Source organism: Nicotiana tomentosiformis, chromosome 3, assembly GCF_000390325.3.
Source record: "Nicotiana tomentosiformis chromosome 3, ASM39032v3, whole genome shotgun sequence".
Taxonomy (NCBI): domain Eukaryota; kingdom Viridiplantae; phylum Streptophyta; class Magnoliopsida; order Solanales; family Solanaceae; genus Nicotiana; species Nicotiana tomentosiformis.
The window spans coordinates 32,458,104-32,481,835 of NC_090814.1; the positions used below are offsets into that span (position 1 = coordinate 32,458,104).

Consider the following 23,732-nt stretch of genomic DNA (forward strand, 5'->3'; position numbering starts at 1 on the left):
AAGGTTAGACAGGAGACTTACCTCACTCCGAAATTTCATAACCGGCTCCAATGCCTCTCTAACACCTCAAACCAAATGCCCATCGATCCGAACTAGACAATAAATTATGAAAATCAATAAAAATATACTCCAACATCATAATTAATTAATTTATAACAATTCCCAACACCGCTCGAAAAGTCAATAAAGTCAACCCTCGGGCCTAGCCCGGATTCTAAAAATTCTTGAAGAAAATCATTACCCATAACGCCACGAACTCAAATATATAATTTATTCCTAATTCCATTTAAAAAATAGTGGTCTAAATCCAAAATACCAATTTGTAGATTTTTTTTTCAAAATCCCACAATTTTCCATAAAGTTTCATGTATAAATTCGTATATAACTCATGTATTTAACTCACAGTGTGTAGGAATCTCTTACCTCAAGATTGATGAGGAAAATAGCTCCTCCAAATCGCCCCAAAAATTGCCCAAGCAAGAAAGGAATGAGTGAAATGAGCAAAAATCCCGATTTAAAACAAGTCTGCCCAGGGCCTTCTTCACGATCACGAAAAATGCTTCGCGATCGCGAAGCACAAATTCATGGTGCCAAAAATTAACCCATCGCAAACATAAAAAGCCAAGCGCGAACGTGATGCACAGGGATTTAACTCTTCGCGATCACACCCCTCCTCACATGATCGCGATGAACAAACATGTAGCATCAGGCCACCCCTCCTTCCTTCTTTGCGAACGCAGTACCACCCTCGCGTTCGCGTAGTACAACTGTCCTATCTCGCGACTGCATAGAACATTCTCACTAGTCTCTCCAAACAACTCTTCATGATCGCGGAATTCCACTCGTGATCGTGTAGAATTAAACTAGCAACAATCATGACAGCAACTTCAGCAAATCCCCTAAGTCAAATTTCAATCCGTTAAATATCTAAAATCCACCCGAGGCCCCCGGGACCTCAACCAAAGGTACCAACAAGTCCTAAAACATCATACGAACTCGCTTGAAGCCTCAAATCACATCAAATAATACTAAAATCACGAATCGATGATTGAAAAATGAGGATGATTTATCTCCTAGAGCTGGAGATAAGAGTGGGAAAAAGGGAATAAAACAAAGCCAACACAAAGAGATACATCAACCAAAAAGAATTTCTCCTAGAAGGGCAACTTCACAAATCAAATGATGATCAAGACTCTAATTTGGAACATAAGGTATGTTAGTACACAACATGCCTTTAAGAGAGTTATCAATATGCAAAGAGAATATGGTTTTTTAATTATTGCATTGATGGAACCTTTTCAGAAATATAGACACATTCATAATTACAGGAGGAGACTGGGTATGGAAGATGTTATGTCAAACATTAATGGAAAAATTTGGCTATTCTTTGATGCAGCTGTTGAATGGAAATTAGTGATGGACACTGACCAACATGTTACTATTAAGGTATATCATCAAGACATAGGTCAACATATCATCATGACTTTTGTGTATGCTAAATGTTCATCACTTGAACAAATGGAACTGTGGGACTATTTGTACTACTTAGCTACTGATATGGATCTGTCTTGGGTTGTTGAAGGTGATTTCAATGTTATTTTACATGAAGACAAAAAGATAGGAGGTTTGCTAATGTATCCACCTGAATATAAAAAATTTGCTTTCTGTGTGAACTCCTGTGGTTTATTTGATCTTGGATACAAAGGAAGTCCATTTACTTGGTGGAATGGTAGACCAAATGCACAATGCATCTTCAAGAGGCTGGACAAGATCTTTGTCAATCTTTCTTTCCAAAAACTCTTCCCAAATATAGAAGTAGAACACCTGATAAGGACTGGCTCTAATCATGCCCCATTTTTAATGAGTTGTGGACAGGAGGCTATGCAGTTTGTTAAACCATTTAGGTTCCTCAACTTCTGGACTAAACATGCCACTTTCAAACAAGTGGTCAAGCAGAACTGGGTGGCAGATTTTGTTGGTGATCCTTTCTTGATGTTCAAACAGAAGTTGAAGAGAGTGAAGACAGCCCTATCACAATAGAGTAAACTTACTTTTGGAGATATATTCAAACATCTAGCTATTAGGGAGGATATATTCAGGGTTAAAGAGATGATATTTGAAGAGGAACCTACATTTGAAAATAGGATTGTGCTTCAACAAGCACATGCTGAACTAAAAAAGTACATTAACATTGAAGAACAGTACTGGAAACAAAAGGCAGGAATGAATTGGTTTGCTGAAGGTGATAGAAACACAAGATTCTTTCACAATCATGTAAATGGGAGGAGGTAGAAACTGAAGATCAAAATGATCTAGAATACAGATGGTAATTGGCTTGAAAGCCAAGATACTATAGCTAATGCCGCAGTGGAGTTTTTTCACAAATAACTCACACAAGAAAGGGATACTACAAGCTTTGGATTACTTAATAGTGTACCTAGTCTGGTCACTATTGAACAAAACTTGGAATTGTGAAAATTTCCTTCCATGGAAGAAGTCAAGAATGCAGTATTTGCATTGTATGGTGATAGTGCAAATGGACCTGATGAGTTCACTGGATTGTTCTACCAAGATTGCTGGGAAATCATAGGAGAAGACATTTTCAGACTTTTGCAAGAGTTCTATGTAGGGGCAACATTGCCAAAATCCATAACGCATACTAACCTTGTACTCCTCCCTAAGAAAACACCAGTCCAAACTTTCTCAGACTTAAGACCTATAAGTCTAAGTAATTTCATCAACAAGGTATTCTCGAGAGTGTTACATGACAGAATGGAGAAGATACTGCCATTTTTGATTTCTCCCAACCAATCATGCTTTGTGAAAGGAAGAAGTATATTTGAAAATATATTGCTCATACAAGAAATTATCTTTGATATAAGATTGAGAGGGAAACCAGCCAATGTGGTAATCAAGCTTGATATGGCAAAGGCTTATGATAGAGTTTCTTGAAAATATCTTCTGCAGGTGTTGAGGAAAATGGGCTTTGCTGAGTATTTTATCAACATGATAAGGAAATTATTGCACAATAATTGGTACTCAGTACTAATCAATGGATAAGCTTCAGGATTCTTCAAGTCCAGTAGAGGGGTGAAACAAGGAGATCCTCTGTCTCCAACATTGTTCATTCTGTCTGCAGAGGTACTATCAAGATCACTGAGTAACTGTTCTCAGACAAGAATTTCATAAGATTTGGAATGCCAAAGTGGACAGATCCATTAAACCATATAGCTTATGCAGATGGCACAATAATCTTCTCATATGCTGACCCTTATTCTTTACAGAAGTGGTTGACGTTCTCAAACAGTATGAACAGACTTCTAGCCAGCTGATTAACAAGTCAAAGAGCTCTTACTATATGCATACAAAGGTGGCAAGGAACTTAGCTGATTGTGTTGATTTAATAACTGGCTTCCAAAAAGGAAATTTCCTATTCACCTACCTAGGGTGTACAATGTTTTACACAAGGAGAAGGAATGATTACTATAATGATCTCACTAAGAAGGTCTAGGCAAAACTACACTCTTATAAAGGGATACTACTGTCTTTTGGAGGCAAAGCTACTCTTATAACTAGTGTGCTTCAAAGTTTACCTACCCACATGCTGTCAGTCCTAGATCCTCCAAACAATGTTTTGGAACATCTACACAAGATGTTTTCTAGATTCTTCTGGAGTACTAATGAAGAAGGAATAAGTAGACACTAGACCAAGTGGTTGAAGTTGTGTCTCCCTAAGGAGGAATGGGGACTAGGTTTCAGGTCCTTTTTTGATATATCCAAATCACTGTTTCCAAAATTGTGGTGGAGATTCAGAACCTCTAAGTCATTGTGGTCAAACTTAATATGGAATAAATATTGCAAGAAAGAAATTCCTACATTGGTGCAATTAGATAAGGATCCCATGTTTGGAGGAAAATGTTAAAATCAAGAGAAGAGGTTGAGCATGAAATTCTATGGCAAACAAATAGGGGTTCAACAAGTGTTTGGCATGAAAATTGGACTGGAATTGGAGCTCTATATCATGTTGTCCCCCAGAGTTCAACATCAATGAAGATGTGCAGGAGGTGGCAGAATTGATAACAGAGAATGGATGGGATGATCAGCTACTGGATCAAACATTCCCAGATGACATAGCTGACCACATAAGGCAAGAAATTTACTTGGACAATACTGATGACTCCTGGGATACACCTAAATGGATGCCAACAACTTTAGGTAAATTTACAGTTGGTAGTGCATGGCACATATTGAGGCATAGAGAACCAACAAATCTAGAACACAAATCACTATGGACTAAAGGTTTACCTTTCAAAATATCTTTTTTCCTGTGGAGATTATGGAGAGGAAAGGTTCCTACAGATGACTTATGGAGGAGAAATGGATATCTAACTATTTCAAAATGTTGGTGTTGCATTCCTCCTCAAGAAGAAACACTGCAGCATACTTACAAGTTCTACTGCCTCACGAGTGTAGAAGGTCTTCTTCAATGCTGCTGGGATTGTGATCAACTGGATACAGATTTGTCAGGTTATTAGAGCCTGGTGGAAAGCTGAGTGTTGTGCTAAGCTAAGGCCACTTTTCCAGGCTGCTCCGGCCATTATTTCTTGGGAACTTTAGAAGAGAAGGAACACTATAAAGCATGGAGGAACAACTGTCTCCTTTAACAGGGTGGTGCATGAGATTAACAAAACACTACACTATCTCGATAAAGTAAGGTTTCATTGGCTACCAAATATACCTTTTCTTTGGCCGGATATGATTAAATTGTTTGAAGCCTGTAAACCTTATATTATTACCAAAAGTGTTACATGGTAGCTGCCTCATGAGAGATGGTTCAAGTGCAACACTGATGGCACTTCTAGAGAAAATCCAGAACCTAGCTCATATGCCTTTTGTGTTAGGGATGATGCTGCAGATGTGGTTTATGCAAAGGCATAGGAAATAGGGACTACAAAAAATATAGTGGCAGAGGCAAAGGCAATAATGGAAGGGCTATCATATTATTTTCAAATGCAGCTGCATCCCCTTATCATTGAGACTGACTCAATGGCTATGAAGAAGATTATCGAAGGTGAATGGGAGGTTCCTTGGAGCATTACCAAGGAAGTGAAGAAGATTAAGGAAATGAAGGAGGAATTCAATGTGATCTTTCTACATGTCCTAAGGAAAGGCAATGCACTGGCAGATTTTCTAGTTAACCCCGTGTTTTCTTTTGCAGGTACATTAGAATTCGAATCATTCAATGAATTCCCTACTGTTGGTAAGACAATAATCAACCAAGACAAGACTCAAATAACTAATCTAAGGGTTAGGGTCGCAATAAACAGAGCAACTGAATCATGAATTGTAGTGTTTACATGCTGCCTTTCAAAGCTGGCCTCATTTTGGGAACTCGACAATTCACATTCATCAAATTACTACCAAGTATATTAGACATGACATGCTGGTACACCTGGATGAAAATCATTTGAGTCAGTTCTGATCACTTGGAACTAAACATACAGATGTTATTAAAGCTTGGCAACGACATTTTCTTCATCAAAATTCTGGGAGTGACTACAACAACTACTACAATCGAAATGCTGGATGTTGGATGGTTACAAATCACTTTGGATAATTCTTTTGGACAACTGATGTACTATGTGGTGTTGTATTATTTCTCAGTGGTATTAGCAATGTACAATGCTCATTCTGAGGTTGGAATGACAACATGTGGGAAGCTGCTGTTCATTGTCCATTCTTGCAGTTTATATATAAATGTGCAAATGTATTCTTCTGTGTATTTCTGGTAAAGTCAAGGCCTTTCATTGGGTTGCTACTATGGGAAGATGCTCAAATCAGTCGAGACTAGTGTGCAGTACACATACATTTGTTATCAAAGGCTAAGGCTTATGAAGATTCATATTGATGCAACTATTTGGCAGACTGTCTTATATCATGCACAACTAGGAATTTGGATGGCCTTCGAGTCAACTGTCACAACAAGAATGCAGGAACTAAAGTTCAACCAAAATTATATCATCATGTCCTATGTTCTGTGGTGTAATTGTTGTGGATTCATACTATCCTTCTTCTTTGGATTGTAAAAACTGGCGCCTGGTGAGAGCTTTGTAGGTGCTACATTGAGTATTTTGCAATAGATGTCTGAATTCACATGCATGACTATCATGTGGTCGTGTTTGTTACCTCTTTATGTAATAGTTATCCTACAATCTGTTATTGCTAATTATGTAATAATTAGCTTTAACTATTTCCTTTCTTATTCTTCCTTTATTTGGACATTTTATAATTTTTGACCTAATTTGGGCTTAATTATATATAATAACTACTAGGTGCATAACCTAGTAGTATTGTTGCTAAAATAAAACCTTTCTTTAAATTTTCAAACTTATGAACTTCGACGAACGCGTCCGATTCATACTTAAACATTCCGAAATGACGCCAAACTTTACGTACAAGTCATAAATCACAATACAAACCTATTCCAACGCTCGGAACATCAAACAGACATCGATAACATTAAAATCCACTTCAAACAAAATTTATGAAAATTCTAAAACTTTTAAAATGCCAACTTTCCATAATAAGCGCCGAAATGTTCCCGAACCACCCGATACTCAACCCGAACACACGCCCAAGTCCAAAATCATCATACAAACCTATTGGAACCTTCAAATCCCGATTTCGAGGCTGTTTACTCAAAAGTATAACCTCAGTCAACTCTTCCAACTTACGACTTCTGAATTTAGAATCTTCTTTCCAAATAAACTCCGAACTTCCAAAAATTAAATTCCGACTACGCGTACAAGTCATGATACATGAAGCGAAGCTACTCAAGGCCTCAAACTGTCGAAGGAAGTGCTAGAACTCAAAATAACCGGTCGGGTCGTTACACTTTGTTTTCTGTATTTTCCTTTGGTTTTGTAGCTTTTTGTAGAGAATATTTGAAAATTTGAAGAGTAGAGAAAGAATGTGATTTATTGATCAATCATCATATCTTTCTTTTTACTTGACTTTGGTTGGTACCAACAATTAGTTTTGTGCATAAAAATTTCTGCCATATACTTTCCATCAAATCGAGATCAGCTTATGGGTAGTTCCTATAGCTTCGAGTGGTACCTCAGGTATACCTAAGTATCGACAAGATTTGTTCATCTTGTTTGAATCAAAGGTTTTGAATTCCGCCTGACTCATGTTTCAAGTGCCCTCACCACAAGGAAAGTCCTAATTTGCACACATATATGAAGTATTTTTATATTTTAGGACATTTTTGCAAAGCACAACCACACTCAGAATGACATTCAATGCATGCGATTGAGATACCATATGCTTGGCCTTTATGTGAGCATCCACCAATGTGAGAACACTTGGAATAGGATCATGTAGGACTTTATCATTGGCTTGTAATGTAGGCTTGGGGACGGTTGGGATGTTCATTTGGGGTAAAGGTGGTTAATCTATCCTTGAGAGTTGCACTGTATCCGCGTATTCAGCATTCAAACCATGCTTTGGCGCTTGATCTTATTTGGCTTGATGTCCTTTTCCTTTGTTTTCACTTCTTTTTGAACTCATCGGGGGTTCTTCTTCCATTTCGAGAGTTTTCTCTTTTTTTTTTTTTCACTTTTGAAGTTTCTCCTACTTTGCAGGAGTATTTTCCCTTTTCTTTTTTCGTGGAGTTCCTCCTCTTTGGATGTGGAATTTTCTCATCTCTTTTTTTCTTTGATTTTCCTTCGAATTTGCGAAAGTTTTCTCCTTCTTGTTGGATCCTCCTTTTGAATGGTGGAGTTTCCCTTTTATTTTGTTGAAGTCATGTCTCTGTTGTCTTGGACTTTGCTTCTTTCACCTTTTTATGTTTGTCACCTTCACTTTGGTATTTGTCTAAAGTTACACGTTTTTAGTGCGCGTGAGGAGGTTGGGCCAAGAGAGGGGTAGTGCATTTAGCACAATAAAGGGTATGTGCTAAGATGTGGTTGTCCAAGAAAAGGCTTAAGGCTCAAAGGGTAAAATTCTAAGGATTGATGTTATTTGGTAGGCTAGAAAGGCTCAATCAGGTCAAAGAAGGCCTACGATCCTTTTCCAAACCAAGCATTGCTCAGGATTTCGCATCAACAGACATTCGAGCCAAGTTCTAGATCTACAATACAATGCAATGAATTTTAATCTAAAGCTCACCACACAATGCACAAGAAATGATGAGGTCGGCTTTCTTCTTACCCTAATTGTAAGCATGAGATTTTTTCAAGTGTCACTAAGGTATAATTGAGAGGTACCCCAAGATTCTATGGTTTACCCAAAGCCGATCCTCTTCAACATACCAATTAACACTTATTCTTTCCTATGCACACCACTAACCGTGTTGGTATCAACCAAGTCAATATCTTGATGATAATTTTTTTTGATTTCTTTTTTTTTTGATTTGTTTTTGATAAATGGGACTAAACCCGAGGAAGGGTTCCCCTTTTTATTTTTTAGAATTTTGGATTTTCACTTAAGAACAATTTTTGTTTTTCTCTTTTTTTATTTTTGAATTAATCAAAATAATGTTTTTTTTGTGATTTTTTGAAAAAATGAGACCGAACCCGAAGGTTGCCTACATATCTCATGGAAATACGAATCAGGTCAAGCGTAGTTCAGGAAGGGTGGAAAGAAAATATTTTTAGATTTTCATTTCATTTTAATTTTTTTGAATTTTTGAATTAATAAATTTTTGATTAAGAGAACTGAAAGTTAGACGGGCTTTGTAATTACCGTTCCGAAGCGATATCGGAGCAATGAAAGTTAGACGGGCTTTGTAATTACCGTTCTGAAGCGATATCGGAGCATTGAAGGTTAGACGGGCTTTGTAGTTACCGTTCCGAAGCGATATCGGAGCATTGAAGGTTAGACGGGCTTTGTAGTTACCGTTCTATATAAGAGCATGGACAGGAAAGTAAAATGATGGACTGTGTACCATTTTGTATAGGAGCATTATTAGTACGGGGCTGGGTACCATTCCATTTAGGAGTGCTGACAGAAAAGTAAAATGATGGGCTGTGTACTGTTCTGTATAGGAGCATTGTTAGTATGGGGCTGGGTAGCATTTCTGTAATGACCCGGCCGGTCGTTTTGAGCATTACAACCCCGTTCCCCTATTTACTGCTCCGTTTGTGCTTTATAGCTGTTGTATGACTTATCGAGTTAGTTAGTTCGGGTCTGGAGAGAATTTAGAGTGAAATGAGACACTTAGTCTCTTAAATGGAAAGCTTAAGTTGGAAAAGTCGACCGAATGTTGATCTATGTGTAAAAAACCTCTAATTTGAATTCTGATGATTCCAGTAGCTCCGTATGGTGATTTTGGACTTAGGAGCGTGTCCGGAAAATTATTTAGAGGTCCGTAGTGGAATTAGGCTTGAAATGGCGAAAGTTGAATTTTTGGGAAGTTTGACTGGTGGTTGACTTTTTGATATCGGTGTCGGAATCCGATTTTGAAAATTGGAATAGGTCTGTTACGTTATTTATGACTTGTGTGCAAAATTTGAGGTCAATCGGACATGATTTGATAGGTTTCGGCGTCATTTCTAGACTTTGGAAATTTCGAAGTTCATTAGGCTTGAATCCGTGTGTAATTCATATTTTTGAAGTTGTTTGAGGTGATTTGAGAGTTCAACTAAGTTCGTATGATGTTTTAGGACTTGTTGGTATGTTTGGTTGAGGTCCCGGGGGCCTCGGGTGAGTTTCAGATGGTTAACGGATCAAATTCAGATTTAAAACCATTGCTGGAATTATTGCTTCTGGTATTTTCGTACCTGCAAAGGTTTGATCGTAGGTGCAAAGCCGCATGTGCGCACCAGCCATCGCAAAAGCGAGCTTTTCGTAGAAGCGGAGCGAGCCTCGCAAATGGGAGACCGCATAAACGGCTCCTAGCTCGCAGAAGCGGCTCTAGCGGAGGCTTGGCGAAATCGCAGAAGCGGTCACCTATGAGACCGCAGAAGCGGCTAAGTGAGTCACAGGTGCGGAACCCCCGGACAATATACATTTTGAAAGGGTTTCGAGTTTTGCAATTTTTAGACCTCCAAGCACGGTTTTTGGGGCGATTTTCAGAGAGAATTCAAGGGAAACTTGAGGTAAGTCACTTGTGATCATTTCTATTCCATAATATTGAATTATCATCGAATAATCCGACTAGATTACATGTTTTTGAGGTGTAAATCGTGGATTTGAACTTAGGAATTTGGAAATAAGATTTGATGATTTGGAGGTCGAGTTGAGGTCGGATTTTGGTAAAATTAGTATGGTTATACTTGTGGTTGAATGGGCTTTTGGATTTTGTAACTTTTGTTGGGTTCCGAGACGTGGAACCCACAGGCGATTTTTGGAGTGTAATTTCTGATTTTGTGGGAAAATATTAGTATTTTGATATGGAATTAATTCCTATAAATTATGTGGACTGAATCAAATTTATTGTGGCTAGATTCGAGCCGTTCAGGATTTGATACCCATAGAATAGGATTTCGGGAGCATTGTTTAGCTTGCTCGGCATTGGTTTTGTCATTTTCGATGTAAGTAACTCTTATAATCTTGGAGTTGAGGGTATGAACCCTGATTATACGTGTTATATATTTGGTGTTGAGGTGACGCACATGCTAGGTGACGGGCGTGTGGGCGTGCACCATGTGAACTGTGACAGTTATGTATGTGGTACTGTGTAGTTATTTGAACTTGTCTGAAATCATGAAATCTCTACGTACTAGAGTTACCAAAATGTGATTTATGCTATAAACTATGTTTAGACTACATGTCAATCCTGTTGGGACCCACCGAGGTCATTTTTGCTGTTAAGTTATCTGCTTTCATTGCATTACATACTCAGTCTTACGCCTTCATATGCATATCACATCTCAGTCTCTGTTGTTATTTATTGATACATCATATCACCATTTTCGGGCTATTTTCATGACATTGTGAGCCCATGAGAGAGAGACTGGAGAGATTGATGACTGAGTGAGGCCGAGGGCCTGATTGATTCCGATATTGATACTGATTTATGATAGCGCTTGGGCTGAAGGAGCCCCTCCGGAGTCTGCACATACCCCCAATGAGCGCGGTTGATATTATTGAGGGATGGATCTTCCCTGGACATGGATCTTGTCCTTAGTATTATATACCTGGAGATGGATCTTCTCCACGGGCTAGATTGGCCCTACTCGGTACTGAGTGACTGATGATCAGTTGATGTGTATATTCCGGGATGGATCTTCCCTGGGACGGATTGGCCATATACAATACGGAGTGATTGGGCATGATGAGTGGAAGGTGTGAGAAAGGGAGATTGAGTACTCTGAGAGTGTGAGTACATGAGTTCATCTCTGAGGTACATTGCATTGACATGCACACATGACATACAGGCATAGAGATGTATTTTCCTCATCTTGTACGGTATCACATCATTTATGATTTTTCACACATGTTGACAGATGGGCATAGTGATGTATTTGTTTTACACTGGTTATCTGGAAAGAAAATGAAACATCTTATTTATTATTGAAAGGATTTTGGGAAAATTATTGTTTTTCAAACTTATTCATATTTTTGGCAACTTCGGTAAACGATTTGGGTTTTCATTGATGTACTTGAAAGGCAGAACTATTTTCAGAAATCACGTTTTTGTTGAGCATTTGATCGTTGAGTTACTTTTGGTATTACTTATTTTATGTTGTTATGAACTATTAATGATTATTAAAGTTGGACCCGACCTTGGTACAAGCTCGTCACTACTTTCAACCTAAGGTTAGGTTTGTTACTTATTAAGTACATGGGGTTGGTTGTACTCATACTACACTTCTGCACCTTGCATGCAGATGTTGGCTGCTGATGGTGCTGTGTTCGTTAGGAGCTGGATCTGAATATGTAACTGCGTTCCGGTTCTAGCTGCCTCTTGTTCATGGTAGCCTTAGATTTATAAAAATCTGTTCATGTACATTTCGAACATATGGTGTATTATTTCATACCAATTTTGTAAATTCTATTCTTAGAAGCTCATGATTTGTACTACCGGTTCTTGGGGAATGCATACGATTAAGATTTCTCTTTGCTTAAATTGCTTTAATAATTGTTATTGGAATTGGATAGTTGATAATTGGCTTACCTAGCAGGTTGGGTTAAGTGCCATCACGACTAGTTGGATTTTGGGTCGTGACCATTTCATTTAGGAGCACTGACGGAAAAGTAAAATGACGGGCTGTGTACCGTTCCGTATAGGAGCATTGTTAGTACGGGGCTGGGTACCGTTCCGTTTAGGAGTGCTGACAGGAAAGTAAAATGACGGGTTGTGTACCATTCCGTATAGGAGCATTGACGGGAAAGTAAAATCTCCACGCGATGGGAGGGACTAGAAAGTAAATCTCTGCACGATGGGAGTGACTGAAATGTATGTCTCCGCACCATGGGAGCAACAAGAATTGAAATCTCCGCACGATGGGAGCATTTTTTGATTTTTTGATAAATGAGATCGAACCCGGGGAAGGTCTTTGATTGATTTTTTTATGATTTCTTTTTTTTTGAAAAATAAGACCGAACCCGGGAAGGGTCCTTGATTGATGATCCTTTTTTGCTGTTTTTGAACAATAAGACCAAACTCGAAGGTTGCCTACATATCTCGTCGAAACGAAAATCAGGTCAGGTGTAGTTTGGGAAGGTTAGAGATAAAGGGGAGATGTTTTGGATTTTTTTGAATTTCCTCAAGGAAAGAGAATGATATTTTTGGATTTTTATTTTGATGTCTCACGGAGAGACTTCTGGAGAAGAAATAGAAGAAGGTATATATATATATGTTTAAATATTTTTTATTTTTTGGAGATGATCCTTTTATAAGGATTTTCGGTCAACCGTGACCCAAGTAGGCAGACTTGATAGACTCGTCTAGTTAAGGGCGAGAAAAATCGGACCCATTACAGGTTGCCTATGTATCTTGACACGAGGTCAAGAATCAGGCATGCGTAGTTCGTGAAGATTAGAGGAAGATGTTTCGGATTTTTTTGAATTTCCTCAAGGAGGAATTATGCAGGAATATATTTTTGAATTTTTATTTTCCTTTGATGTCTACAAGAAAGACATCAAAGCAACAAGGGAAGATATATACATTTTTTTAATTTTTTAGAGATGACCATTTCGCAAGGATCTTCGGTCAACTGTGACCCAAGTGGCAAGACTTGAGCGACTCGTCCAATTAAGGATGACAAAGACCGGACCCATGATGGGTTGCCTACGTATCTTGACACGAGATCAAGAATCAGGCATGCGTAGTTCGTGAAGATTGGAGAGTATGATATGTATGGGTTTCAACACTTATTTTGCTCTCCTATTTCAAGGTGTTGCAACTAACTATATTAATTGCATCAAGGATATGTACGAAATGCAAGGGTATAGACAAACTCGGAGCGATGCCTCGTTGTACCCATGATTGGGTGTGGTATCTCTGAAGTTGAAGAGTGTCTCCCTCCAGAAAATGTGCCCCAACTGCTCCTTCGAACAGTTGCCTTGATGCCCCCGACTATTTGCGAGACATTTATTGTGGTTGTCTCCTAATTGACTGCAGGGATGTTTTGTTGCGACCTTCTCGCTATCCATATGAACCTTTTGGTGATTGTCCCCGGCTATTAGCAGGGGCGATAATCTGATCAAGATATAGAAAGTTGTGAGAGTAGTGCCATCATAAGATGGTGAAATCAAGAATTGTAACTAATACTCCCCTGATTGTTCGGTTGATGTTCGCAATGTCCAATGTCGGATGCTATTTCCCTTGCAGTCCCAGGATGATGCACCTTTCGGCGGTCCACAAGAACCATTTGATGACCATTCCCGGTTGAAAACCCGGAATGATGTTCAGATCTAAATATAGAAAGGTAGTGAAAGCAGCAAAGTCATGAAAAATTATGGAGTTCATTGTAAAATTACTACTCCCCTGATTATCTAACTATTGCTCCACCAACTCCAAGTCCAGATGATATCTCCTGTGAAATGCCCGGGATGATGTACCTGCAAAACCTAGAGGAGAAAATGTTTGAGTCTGTCATGCCCTGACCTCGGGGAGTGTGACCAACGCTCAACAGAGATAACCCGGTCAAGCAAGCCTGTACAATGCCTTCTACCCAGACTCACCCATGAATAAAGAGAAGGTATATTTCATTAATTAGACAATGAGGAGGTTATATGAACAATCAAAATTTCATTACCGTTAGAACTTCATTCAAGATTTCCCCAAAATCTTACATTACATGTTCATAGTTTAAAAGTGGAAACATACGATACAAACACAACATTTTTAATTTGACTTCCCGAAACAAAGGTACCACCCACGCTATGTCTACGGAACCTCTAATGGATCCAAAAGAGTAGCATGATGGTGTCGGAAATAAGGCTCCGGCTATACCTCAAAACAATATATATAAAGGACAAGAGATACAAGACCCTAAAATGAAATGGGGCTCACCAAGTCAGCTGAGGAGAAGGGGTGCTGCTATCACTGATCAATACCACATGCTATGGAACCACCTGCATCAATTAAAGATGCAGTGCCCCCGGAAAAAGGGACATTAGTACATATGGAATAGTACTAGTATGTAAAAGTAAAGACCCTCTCAATAGAACGAGTAACAGTAAATGGAGAAGGAAACATAAAATCTATAAGAGCCTCAAACAGTATCAAGGGGTCAAGTTAGGAGAAGAGTAAATTTCAAATAAGTTTTAATATTGTTAAGTTGGGAGATCTTTAGTACCGATATACCACCGTGATATTATCACAGAGTCCGATCTCAGCCCGATCGGCTAAGCCATCTCACCCCGAGACATACACTCACAACACCACCACGTGCGTGGCATGGCGTCCGATCTCAGCCCGATCGGCGAAGCCGTCTCACTATAATGCCAAGTGGGTCGACATCATATCACATATTGCTAGCAGAAATCACATCCCGTTTAAGGGGAAATATATCAACACACCAATCTCATCACATCAACACGAGGATTAACCCCTCAATCACTGCTACACCGGCACATGTAGTTTTGGGGTTAGGTTATTTCGACCTACCCTTCCTCGGTGACTAAAAGATACTCCCAAATCATTTATTATTGAAAGGATTTACAACTCATTTCATAATATTTCACACGTCTTTCCATTTGATTGGCACAAGTGGCCACAATTGTAATATCATTCTTGGCACGTCGACCGTATCTCATATTTCATACTCACCCCTATAACTTTCACGCGTTACCATGGATTATCATCAATAAGAGAATTTTTAAATCAAGACTTTAAGTACACATATGGGCAAGCAAGAGTCTTAAGTACATTGAGTTTCTCTACCACGATTAGGCATCTAGCTTGCAATTGAAACATGGTTTTTAAATCACAACACCTTTGATACATTTATCCTACTAGACTACATTCTCGGAGGGAATCATGATATGATAGGAACATTTGGAGCACATTTTGGGTACATACATCTTTCAACATAACACTCATTTTAAAATAATCAAATCTATTAGGAAGGGCTCGGAACATGAGACATAATAAATTGAGCCAATCATGATCGCAACTTACTAGGACATCATGGAAGTCGATTCTACAAGAGGAGTTTAGCCAACATACCTCGCTTTGAGATTCTTTAAATTACTACAATATTTCCGAAATCTTAGCAACTTCGATCTATTTAGAAACATAACAAAATTGAACACAAATTAGGAGGGTATTTGTGGTTTCAGCTCATTTGAGCATTTTATCAAACACTAGGTGGGCATTATGATTTCAAGGCCCTCCTATGGTGGATTCCTTCATCCCACAAACCAAACTCTACCCATTCGAGCTCAACAACCTTCCCACAAACCTTGATAGTACTTGCATGCATAAATAACACTCTCACACCCAAGAATCACACTCCCCATTAACCATCTTCTACCCCAAATTCGAAATTGAAACTAGGATATGGAACCTTACCTCTTGAATGAAGAACTTGTGACTTTTCCTTGTGGATTCTCCTACTTTTGAGCAAGGATTGATGACCAATTAGCTTAGGAACTCCCCTATCATTGTAGAGCATTTCATCACTCTAAAATATCAGATTTTTAAATTACAAATGGTCCTTAATGTCTATATATCGAAATAGGGTAAGGTTATAAAAACAAAAAAATGGACCCTCCGAACATAGCTTTGCGGTCGCAGAGTGGACCGCAGGTCAGGTCTGCGACATGCAAAATGGATGGTCCAAAAACCTGGGCTGGTCTGGTCCAGTCTGCGGCCAGGTTTGCGGCCCGCATAAAAATTGTACGGCCCGCAAAATGATTATGCGGTCGCATAGTTGACCGCCAAACAACCTCCAAAATTGGCCCATTCTGCTTATTCACTCTGCAGCGGATCCGCAGTCCACAGATCAGTTCTGCGGTCGCATAATGGACCGCAGAAATGCCCTATTCTACAACAATATTTCTTCAACTCCCCAATGCTCTGCTCAACCCAAAAAGTGTGTAACCCTCCAATACATTAGCCTACCTCGGCACCACGAAACGCCGAATTTTAGGTGAAATTTTTTATGGGGCCTTACATCCGACCACGCTTAGGATCATTCGTCCTCGAATAAGGGTCAAGATCCGCCATTAGCATCCAATGTGACCCAACTGTTACTTCACACACCAGCAGTTCCAAATTTTGACTGACTTCCTTAATTTTCAAAACCTTTTGCTAGAGTCCCCTGTAATTGGGCCTATCCACCTGCCAGAGAATCCCAAAACTAGTCCTAACGGCATAACCATAAAACATCGATGTAAAACAACATGGAAACAACACCGGCCACAATGCCATAAACATTACATTACCAAGAAGGAGTATCCTTAACATAAACTGTTCAGGGAAAACATAGTTTGTAGAAAGATAGCTTTTAACATCATGGATACAACTACATAACTATTCAAACAAATGAGGATGCTTCTTATTCATCTCTTCCTTGGCTTCCCAGGTGGCCTCTTCGACCTGTTGGTTTTTCCATAACACTTTTACGGAGGCAATCTCTTTGTTTCTTAGCTTTCAGACTTGCCTATCAAGAATGGAAATTGGAATCTCTTCATAAGTCAATTCTTCATTAACATCTATAGTCTCAACCGGAACAATAAGCGACGGATCTCCAACCACCTTCTTCAACATGGATACATGACACACCGGGTGCACTAAAGACATCTCTGGTGGTAGTTCAAGCCTGTAAGCCACCTGACCAATCGTCTGAATGATTTTGTACGATCCGACATACCTCGGACTCAATTTTCCTTTCTTACCAAACCGCATTATACCCTTCATGGGGGAAACCTTCAAGAATACCCAATCATCCTCTTGGAACTCTAAATCCCTATAACGTACATCCGAATAGGACTTCTGGCGACTCTGGGCAGTTTTCAATCGTTCCTTAATGATCTTAACCTTCTCCATAGACTAATGCACGAGGTCTGGCCCTATCAACTCCGCTTCCCCAATCTCGAACCACCCAATGGGAGATCTACATCTCCTGTCATATAGAGCCTCAAACGGTGCCATCCGAATGCTAGCATGATAACTGTTGTTTTAGGCAAATTCTATTAGTGGGAAATGATCATTCCAGCTACCCTTGAAGTTAAGAACATAAGCGCGCAATATATCCTCAAGCGTTTGAATAGTCCGCTCTGCTTGCCCGTCGGTCTGTGGATGAGAAGGTGTACTAATATTCACCTGGGTACCCAATCCTTACTGAAATTTCTTCCAAAAATTAGCTATGAACTGTGCCCCTCGATCGGAGATAATAGAAACTGGAGGGCCATGTAATCTGTTTATTTCCTTAATATACATCTGAGCATATTGTTCCGCCGTGTCGGTAGCCTTAACAGGTAAGAAGTGCGCTGATTTCGTGAGTCGATCTACAATCACCCAAATGGAGTCGAACTTTCGAGGAGTGTGAAGTAGTCCCACCAAAGAGTACATATTGATCATCACCCATTTTCACATCGGAATTTCTATGTTCTGTGCCAACAAACCGGGCCTTTGATGTTCGACCTTCACTTGTTGACAATTTGGACATCTTGCCACAAAGTCCTCTACATTCCTCTTCATGTCATTCCACCAGTAGACTTCCTTAAGATCATGGTACATATTCATAGCGCCTGGCTGCACGGAATACCTGGACGTGTGAACCTCGGTCATGATTCTTTCCCGGAGACCATCTATATTTGGAACACATAATTGCCCTTGGTACCTGAGAGTAGCATCATCCATTTCAAGAGAAAGAAACATAGTCTTATGTTTATGAATCCCCTCCTTCAATTGTACCAACAATGAATCGTCGTATTGCTTCTCCTTGACTTCCACAACAAGCGATGATTCAACCCTATTTTGAACAACCACTGCTCCTTCACTAGAGTCTGCAAAACGAACTCCCAAACTAGCCAATCAATGAACCTCCTTGGCCAACGGCCTTTGATATGCCTCCAAGTGAGCCAAACTACCCATAGATTTCCCGCTAAGAGCATCCGCCACAACATTAGCCTTTCCTCGATGATAAAGAATATCGATATCGTAGTCCTTGAGTAACTCAAGCCATCTTCTCTGCCTCAGATTCAATTCCTTCCGCTTGAAAATATATTGAAGGCTCTTATGGTTCGTGAATATATCCACATGGACCCCATACAAATAATGACGCCAAATCTTCAATGCAAAAACTACCGCCGCAAGTTCTAAGTCATGCGTTGGATAGTTTTTCTCATGATTCTTGAGTTGCCTAGAGACATAAGCGATCACCTTGCCATGTTGCATCTATACACACCCAAGTCTGATTCTCGAAGCATCACAATATACCACAAACCCATCCGTACCCTCCGTTAAGGTCAACACCGGTGCCGTAGTAATCTTGATTTCAACTCTTGGAAGCTCTTTTCACAAGCATCTGACCATTGGAACTTAAACGCCTTCTGCGTCAATTTAGTCAACGGAGAGGAAAGAGTGGAGAACATCTCCACAAACTTTCTATAATACCCGGCTAAGCCCAAGAAACTGCGAATCTCTATTGGAGTTGTAGGTCTAGGCCAATTCTTTACAACTGCAATCTTCTGAGGATCAACCTTAATTCCTTCTCTGAAGATGACATGACCCAAGAATGTGATAGATTCAAGACAAAATTCACACTTCGAAAAGTTCGCATAGAACTAGTGCTGATATAGAGTCTGCAGAACTGCCCTGAGATGATCGACATGGTCCTCTCGACTTCGTGAATATACAAGAATACCATCAATGAACACTATCACAAAGGAGTCAAGAAAAGGCTTGAAGACTCGATTCATAAGATCCATGAAAGTTGTCGGGAAATTTGTTAGCCCAAAGGACATTACCAGAAATTCGAAGTGCCCATATCGTCGTGAAAGCTGTTTTAGGAATATCCTGCTCCCTGATATTCAATTGGTGATACCCGAATCTTAAGTCAATTTTGGAGAAGTACCTAGAACCCTGCAATTGGTCAAACAAGTCATCTATCCTTGGCAACGGGTACTTATTCTTGATCGTGACCTTGTTGAGATGCCGATAGTCAATATACATCCTTAGTGACCCATCATTCTTCCTTACAAAGAGGACCGGTGCGCCCCAAGGCAACATGCTCAGCCGGATAAAACCTTTCTCTAACAAATCCTTCAATTGTTCTTTTAGTTCCTTCAATTCTGTTGGTGCCATTCTGTAAGGTGGAATAGATATAAGCTGCGTGCCTGGCATCACATCAACCCCAAAATCAATCCCCCTGTCTATTGGGATCCCAACGAGCTCATCAGGAAAGACCTGCGAAAATTCATTTATAACTGGCACAGACTCAAGTGTAGGTGCCTCAGTATTGGTGTCATTAACCCATACCAAATGATAAATACACCCCTTGTTGATCATCTTCGTGACCTTAAGGTAAGAAATAAACCTACCCTTCGGCACCACATCATCCCTCTTCCATTCGATAACTGGCTCATTCAGAAATTCAAACCTAACATTTCTGGTTGGGCAAACAAGCTTGGCAAAACATGAATAAAGCCAGTCCATCCCTATTATTACATCAAAATAAACCATCCCCAACTCAATGAGATCCTCCATTGTATCCCGACCATGCAGCATGACAACACAATCCCTATAAACTCCCGTGGCCACAATAGACTCACCAACCGGGGTAGATACAGATAACGGCTCATGAAGCTGTTCCGGTTCTATCCCAAATTCCATAGCAACATAAGGAGTGACATAGGACAAAGTGGAACCGGGATCAATAAGAGCATATACATCATGAGATTGGATAGTCAGTATAGCTATGACAACATCTGGAGAAGCCTCTGAACTCTGGAGACCCCTCATAGAATAGAAAAGGCTGGCCCATCCCGAACTCTATGCACCACCCCTAGATGAACCAAACCCTGCGGGTGCTGGAGTGGCTCGAGTTGGAGGAGGTGCTGCTGATGTAGTGGCTGAAGAACTGGCTGGGTGTGTCGTACCCCTTCCCATACTGTGGCGGGACGAACGACAATCCCTATGAATGTGACCCCTGATACCGCACACGTAGCATATGGGCTGGTCCATGAAGCAGGCCCCAAAATACATCTTCCTACACCTAGGGCATGTGGGCCTCTGCTGGTGCTGGAATCTCCCTCTAGGCCGACCCTGCTGGTGGGGTCCCCTGTTGCCCTGACTAGGCCTGAAATGACTCCACCGCTACTGACGGAGCCCTGATGGCGGTGCACTAACCGAAGACTGAGCAATGGACTGGGATGGACCTGATGACCCTGCCCTAAATGTTGTCCTATCACCACCATCACCGGAAGAACCACCAAAGTTGGCCGCAGACCGGGCTCTATTGCTACCCTCTCGCTCTATTCTGTTCCTCAATTTGCGGGTCTCCGTGGCTTGAGCAAATGATGCACTCTTGCCTTGATAGTGGGAAACATGTAGATGGCATACTTTGATAGGCGCGTACACCTCATATGGTACTCCTACACACTCATGTTGCCCTGCTTCAGGCTCTCAAACTCAACACCATGGGCCGCCTTAGTCTCGGTAGGTAAGAAATGGTCAATGACGGTGTCGGCATATTCACTCCACCTCGCCAGAGGGCTCCTCTCCTCATGGGAGTCCTCCTACATCTTAAACCAAGAATAGTCAACCCTTTTCAGGCGGTAGGAGGCCAACTCCACTCCCTCCGTCTCATAGAACGCATAACTTAGAGGGTCTTGTGCATATCATCAATAAAGTCCTGGGGGTCCTCCTTAGGATCAGTACCTGTGAACACCGGAGGATCCAGTTGAAGAAATTTGTTCACCCTGAAACTAGCAGAATCCCCTTGTTGACTGGAATAAGTAGGTTCAACATTCGATCTTTGGGCTTGGGAAGCCACTATCTGTGCCAACATTTGTATGGCTCCCCTAAGATCCCCATCAAAAACACAGGGATCGGAAGCTGGGGCTGGAGGTGGAATAGTTGCACCCTCAGTAGGAGTAGGGATTGGTGTAGTTGGAGCAGGAGTAATAGAATCAGGTGGTGATGTAGCTGGGGGAACATCCTCACCCCTCAGGTGCTCACCCGCATAATCGGGTATAGAATTTACTGCCACTCCTAGGGAGGTATTGGCTCCTTAGCCAATTCTTGCTTTCTTTCTAGGCGCCATATACTGAAAATTAGAGTAATTGCACGAGTTAGAGAAGGAACACTCTTATAATCAGCTCTATCGCACGATCTAGAACATCAAAGAATGGTATTATTCCTAAATGCCTAAGTAGCCTCCTAATTATAGATGTGGTCAACAACACACCAATAAGAAGGACTCTACTAGTAACGGCTCCGAGACACCCTAGGACACTTTAAAACCTTATGCTCTGATACCAAGCTTGTCATGCCCCAACCTCAGGAAGCGCGACCGACGCTCAACCAAGATAATGCGGCCAAGCAAGCCTGTACAATACATTCTACCCAGACTCACCCATGAATAAAGAGAAGGTAAATTTCATTCATTATACAATGAGAAGGTTACATTAACAATCCAAATTTCATTACCGTTAGAACTTCATGACAGATTTCCCCAAAATATTACATTACACGTTCATAGTTTAGAAGTGGAAAGATATGATACAAACACAACATTTCTAATTTGGCTTCCCGAAATAAAGGTACCACCCATGCTATGTCTACGGAACATCTAAAAGATACAAAAGAGTAGCATGATGGTGCCAGCAACAAGGCTCATGCTATACCTCAAAACAATATACAAAAAGGACAAGAGATACAAGACCCCGAAATGAAATGGGGCTCACCAAGTCAGCTGAGGAAAGGGTGTGTTGCTATCACTGATCAAAACCACCTGCTATGGAACCACCTGCATATATTAAAGATGCAGCGCCCCCAACAAAGGGGACGTTAGTACATATGGAATAGTACTAGTATGTAAAACTAAACACCCTCTCGATAGAACGAGTAATAGTAAAAGGAGAAGGAAACATGAAATCAATAAGAGCCTCAAACAATATTAAGGGGTCAAGTTAGGAGAAAAGTAAATTTCAAGTAAGTTTCAATATTTTTAAGTTGGGATATCTTTAGTACCGATATACCACCGTGCTATTAGAACGGAGTCCGATCTCAGCCCGATCGGCTAAGCCATATCACCCCAAGACATTCACTCACAACACCACCATGTGCGCGGCATGGCATCCAATATTAGCCCGATCGGCTAAGCCGAATCACCACAATGTCGTGTGGGTCAACATCACATCACATCTTGCTAGAAGAAATCTCATCCCGTTTAAGGGGAAATATCTCAACACATCAATCTAATCCCATATAAGGGGAAACAATCTCATCACATCAACACAAGGATTTACCCCTCAATCACTCCTACACCGGCACGTGTAGTTTTAGGGTTAGGTTATTTCGACCTACCCTTCCCCGGTGACTAAACGATACTCCCAAAGCATTTATTATTTAAAGGAATTACAACTCATTTCATAATCTTTCACACGTCTTTCCATTTCATTGGCACTAGTGGGCACAATTGTAATATCATTCTTGACACGTCGGTCGTATCTCATATTTCATACTCACCCCTATTACTTTCAAGCGTTACCATTGATTATCATAAATAAGAGAATTTTTAAATCAATTCTTTAAGTACATATATAGGCAAACAAGAGTCTTAAGCACATTGAGTTTCTCTACCAGGATTAGGCATGCTAGCTTGTAATTGAAACATGGTTTTTAAATCACAATACCTTTGATACATTGATCCTACTAGATTACATTCTCGGAGGGAATCATGATATGATAGGAACATTTGGAGCACATTTTGGGTACATACATCTTTCAACATAACACTCATTTTAAAATAATCAAATCTATTAGGAAGGGCTCGGAACATGAGACATAATAAATTGAGCCAATCATGATCGCAACTTACTAGGACATCATGGAAGTCGATTCTACAAGAGGAGTTTAGCCAACATACCTCGCTTTGAGATTCTTTAAATTACTACAATATTTCCGAAATCTTAGCAACTTCGATCTATTTAGAAACATAACAAAATTGAACACAAATTAGGAGGGTATTTGTGGTTTCAGCTCATTTGAGCATTTTATCAAACACTAGGTGGGCATTATGATTTCAAGGCCCTCCTATGGTGGATTCCTTCATCCACAAACCAAACTCTACCCATTCGAGCTCAACAACCTTCCCACAAAC

The 23,732-nt window shown here is 40.3% G+C and overlaps 1 protein-coding gene across 1 annotated transcript; it reads right to left on the bottom strand.

Moving 5' to 3' along the window:
- Positions 1-17,992: 17,992 nt before the first annotated feature.
- Positions 17,993-20,368, bottom strand: LOC138907583 (uncharacterized). Its single transcript, XM_070198184.1, has 2 exons — positions 19,375-20,368; positions 17,993-18,411 (listed from the first exon to the last, which is right to left on the bottom strand). Exons 1-2 carry the CDS (start codon positions 20,366-20,368, stop codon positions 17,993-17,995), a joined length of 1,413 nt encoding a protein of 470 aa, XP_070054285.1.
- Between the last annotated feature and the right edge of the window lie 3,364 nt (positions 20,369-23,732).

Excerpts from the sequence above, each read along its gene's own strand:
- LOC138907583 (XM_070198184.1), bottom strand. The coding sequence starts at position 20,368 with ATGAGGGGTCTCCAGAGTTCAGAGGCTTCTCCAGATGTTGTCATAGCT. Across the intron at positions 18,412-19,374 it reads ATGGGCACTTCGAATTTCTG|ACTCTAGTGAAGGAGCAGTG; the intron begins GTAATGTCCTTT and ends TTCGTTTTGCAG.